General features: G+C 36.0%; 1 protein-coding gene across 1 annotated transcript in view; it reads right to left on the bottom strand.

The window, feature by feature from the left end:
* SCP2 (sterol carrier protein 2) overlaps positions 1-3,738 on the bottom strand; it is a 149,290-nt gene that overhangs the window by 105,267 nt on the left and 40,285 nt on the right. The window contains exons 9-10 of the mRNA XM_006839863.1: positions 3,153-3,303; positions 2,116-2,263 (exon numbers count right to left, since the gene is read on the bottom strand). Coding sequence (XP_006839926.1) covers positions 2,116-2,263; positions 3,153-3,303 — 299 coding nt within the window. The remainder of the gene's footprint in view (positions 1-2,115; positions 2,264-3,152; positions 3,304-3,738) is intronic.

Below are 3,738 nucleotides of genomic sequence, written 5' to 3'. Positions count from 1 at the left end.
TCACTCAATCTACAATAAAAACCTTAAATTAAAAAAAAAAAAAAAATTTTGGTATTAACCCTAAACTCAAAATCATTTTTTTCTACAGCATAAAAAGTATCCTGTTTTTAATGACACCCTAATGAGACTAAGATAAGGGCATTAGTGCGAGAACATGTCCACAGTGATCCACTGATTACAAAGACATGTCCACAGTGATCCACTGATTACAAAGACATACTTAAATATATTATATTTGGAATAAACCCATGCATGTAAGAACTGGAACCCTAGTTGCAATACTTCTTGACTTACCCTCATGTAAGTATATATGTGGGGAATACTGGACTGCTAACCACAAAGTTGAGGGTTTGAGTCTACCAGTCACCACACCCATAAGGATTTATAGCTTAGCCTCGGAGACCCTATAGGGGGTCTCTCTGAGTTGGAACCAACTCAAAGGCACTTACCAACAACAACAACAATATATATACATATGTAAAAATATATAGTTTTAAAAATATGGCACCTTTTCCAGAAAAACTGATTTGTTTTTTAAATGGTGCCAATGGGAAGAAAAAAGGTCTTCCCAACAAATGGTATTGGATATTGTAAGGGGGGTAAAAATCTACATCAACTTTTATCTTAAAACTGATTCAAACTGGATCATGTACTAATCTAAAACTATAAAACTTTTAAAGTAAAAGTAGGAAAGAATCTTTAGGACCTTGAAGGATACAAAGGTTTCTTAGAATACAAATAACATGAACCATGCAAGGAAAAAAAACTAATAAACTATACTTGATAAAAATTTTAAATTTTCATTCTTCAAGAGACACTATCAATAAAACAAAAAGGCAAGACACAGACTGGGAGAAAATAGTGACAAGACATATATCAGACAAATTATTTGTACGTATAATATATAAAGATAAAACACAAACAAAAAACTCTTATACTAGAGAAGAAAACCCAACAACAAAAAGGCAAAATGTCTGAGCAGACATTTCACAAAAGATACATGCATAATCAATACGCACATGAAAAGACACTCAACATCAGTAGCCATCAAGGATATGCAAATTAAAACCACACCAATAACAATGTTGTTGTTGTTAAGTGCCAGCAAGTTGGTTCCAACTTACAGCGACCCTTTACAGGGTTTCCACGGAGCAGCTGGTAAGTTTAAACCCCGACCTTGTAGTTCAAACCAACCTTGTGGACTAGTGCTTTATCCCACAGTGCCACACCAGGACTCTACAATAATAAACTCTCTTTAATCAGTTCCCATAGAGTTGATTCCGACTGTGAGTGACCCTAAGTGTGCCATAGTAGAACCCTGCTCCATAGGCTTTTCAATGGCTGATTTATTTGGAAATAGATCACCAGGCCTTTCTCCTGAGGTGCCTCTGGATGGACTCAAACCTCCAATCTTTCGGTGAGCAGTCAAATGTGTTAATGATTTGCAATACTCAGGGAGCCCATACACTGTTTAGAATGACTGAAATTTAAAAGCTGAGCATATCAAGTGCTGGCAAGGAAGTGAAACAAATGAAACTCTCATAAACTGCTGGTTGTTGTTGTTAAGTGCCGTCAGGTTGGTTCCAACTATTCAGGGTTGCTATGGGTCGGAACTGACTCCACGGCACACAACAACAACAACAAAAATCTTTACGGGAGCAGAAAGCCTCATCTTTCTCCCGGAGAAGCTGGTAGTTTCAAACTGCTGACCTTGCGGTTTGCAGCCCAATTCGTGGAAAATTATAACAACAAATTATGAAAAGAAAAGAAAAAAAAAAAAAATCCTACAGATCTCACCAATTAATTTCCCATTTTCCTTCTTGCAGCTCTTTATTCAAATACAATTTGAAATAAATGGAATTACATATTTAATTTTCTATTATTGTCTTTCTCATTTAACAGTTTAAGTAACCTTGAGTTAAATTACTGGTACACTGTTATCTGAGAGTTGGTATTCTCCAAGACTGCATTTTCTTAAGTCCAGCCCCCAAACTGCTTACATTCACTTTGCACAGTGTGACAGAGCCACCACGGAAGTGAATCCAACTAGTGGACTATTCTGCTTAATGATAAATGTAAATTTCAGTGAAATTTAACCCTCTTCAAAGATGTTACCTTCTGGACAGAGTCCCAATGCTTCATAAGTAAGGAGTTCATTGCTGGAAAAGCAATCATGAAGTTCTATTACATCAATATCATTTGGTCTTAGGCCAGATTTCTCATAGCACTTTCTGGCAGCTTCTTTACTCATATCGAAACCAACCTAAAAGCAAAATCACATAAAAATTAAGGACATCAAAACTGTGCATTTTAGATAAAGAAATGTTTTAAGAGATTAATATATGTATAACTTCAACAACTGAAAATTGACAGCACACATTATAGTCTCAATTGATTCTACATTACAACAAAAGTCCAAATAAAACAATACTCAGAAAGGAGATTGTACATATTAAATTTCATGCCATAAAGAACAGAATTTTAAGTAAAATATATGAAAATGACTTTGAATTCCTTAAGCCATATCTTGTAGTAAATTACAAGATGTGGTGTTATGGGTTAATGCGCTGGGCTACAAAGCTGTTTGACCGCAAGGTGGGTGGTTCACGTTTACCAGCCACTCCCTAGGAAACCCTCTACAGGGTCGCTATGGGTCGAAACCAACTCGATGGCACTTAGCAACAATATATATATGTATATGAGTTTGTATGTATTTTGAAATATTTAACTAACTCAACATCTGAATGCGCATCTTCTTTCCTGCCTCCATTTTGTATTCAATCTCCAATCAGGATTTTTGAAGTGCTGAGGGTCAAGAAAGTTCAGTGAAATCTAGTTTTGCCCCTAACTCTGGAAGGTTGGAATTCTGAGAATATTCCGCCAACTCAGACTACAAATACATAGTACATGTAGTTAATTAGAAGTTATCCTATACTAACACATGGCTCCCTCTTAAACAGCAGCTGTTCTAATTAGTCATATTCCCACAACAGACTCTTAAGGATGGGTTATAATACTAAAATCTTTAGACCATTATTTTTCCAAGTAAATGACTTCCAGAGCTAGTTATCTGAAAATATGAAGTTTTAAACCCTGAAATTTTAAACAGTTAATCCTTCAATTTGATTAAGAACACAGAATCTCAGATATACCAGTTTAATAATGCTTTTTTCTTCAAATGAGCTTGGAAAATCAGTCACCATCTCTTGTGCCAAAATTTCCACAGCTTGGGATTGCAGGCCATATTTCTGTACAACTGATTCACTAGCCAAAATTGCTGCTGCAGCACCATCAGAAGTGGGGCTAAAAGGAAGTAAAAATAATTATTTATACCTGGCACCACCTCAGTCCTAGGATTCCAGACTAGGAGATCTGTCTTTGTGGGGAGAAAAGTCAAGTGTGCTTTCTGGTCAGTAGATTGTCAGCTTTTTACTATGTACAGCTAAAAAGAATAGGGAGGAAAGCAATCCCCTCATGCTATTAACTATTAAAGTATTTTTCTCATCAAAACTGTAAGACAGTCAAAAATACAAAATATTTTCAAGGTGCCATCACTGAAGTCTGAACCACTACAGAGAACTAAAATGTTGTCAACAAAAAGTTCTGATTGGAAAGAATCCTGGAGTTGCCTATGTAGATGCATAAGGCATCATCTGATCACTTCTGAGGACTGAGTCCACAAAGCTATTCCTATCTTAGTACAACAAAGACTCTAAAATAGACCTACACTGGGCACAC

The sequence above is a fragment of the Chrysochloris asiatica genome, unplaced genomic scaffold (assembly GCF_000296735.1).
Source record: "Chrysochloris asiatica unplaced genomic scaffold, ChrAsi1.0 scaffold00026, whole genome shotgun sequence".
Classification (NCBI taxonomy): Eukaryota; Metazoa; Chordata; class Mammalia; order Afrosoricida; family Chrysochloridae; genus Chrysochloris; species Chrysochloris asiatica.
The sequence above is the reverse complement of the archived record's forward strand: the minus strand, read 5'-3'. Positions and strand labels throughout refer to the sequence as shown.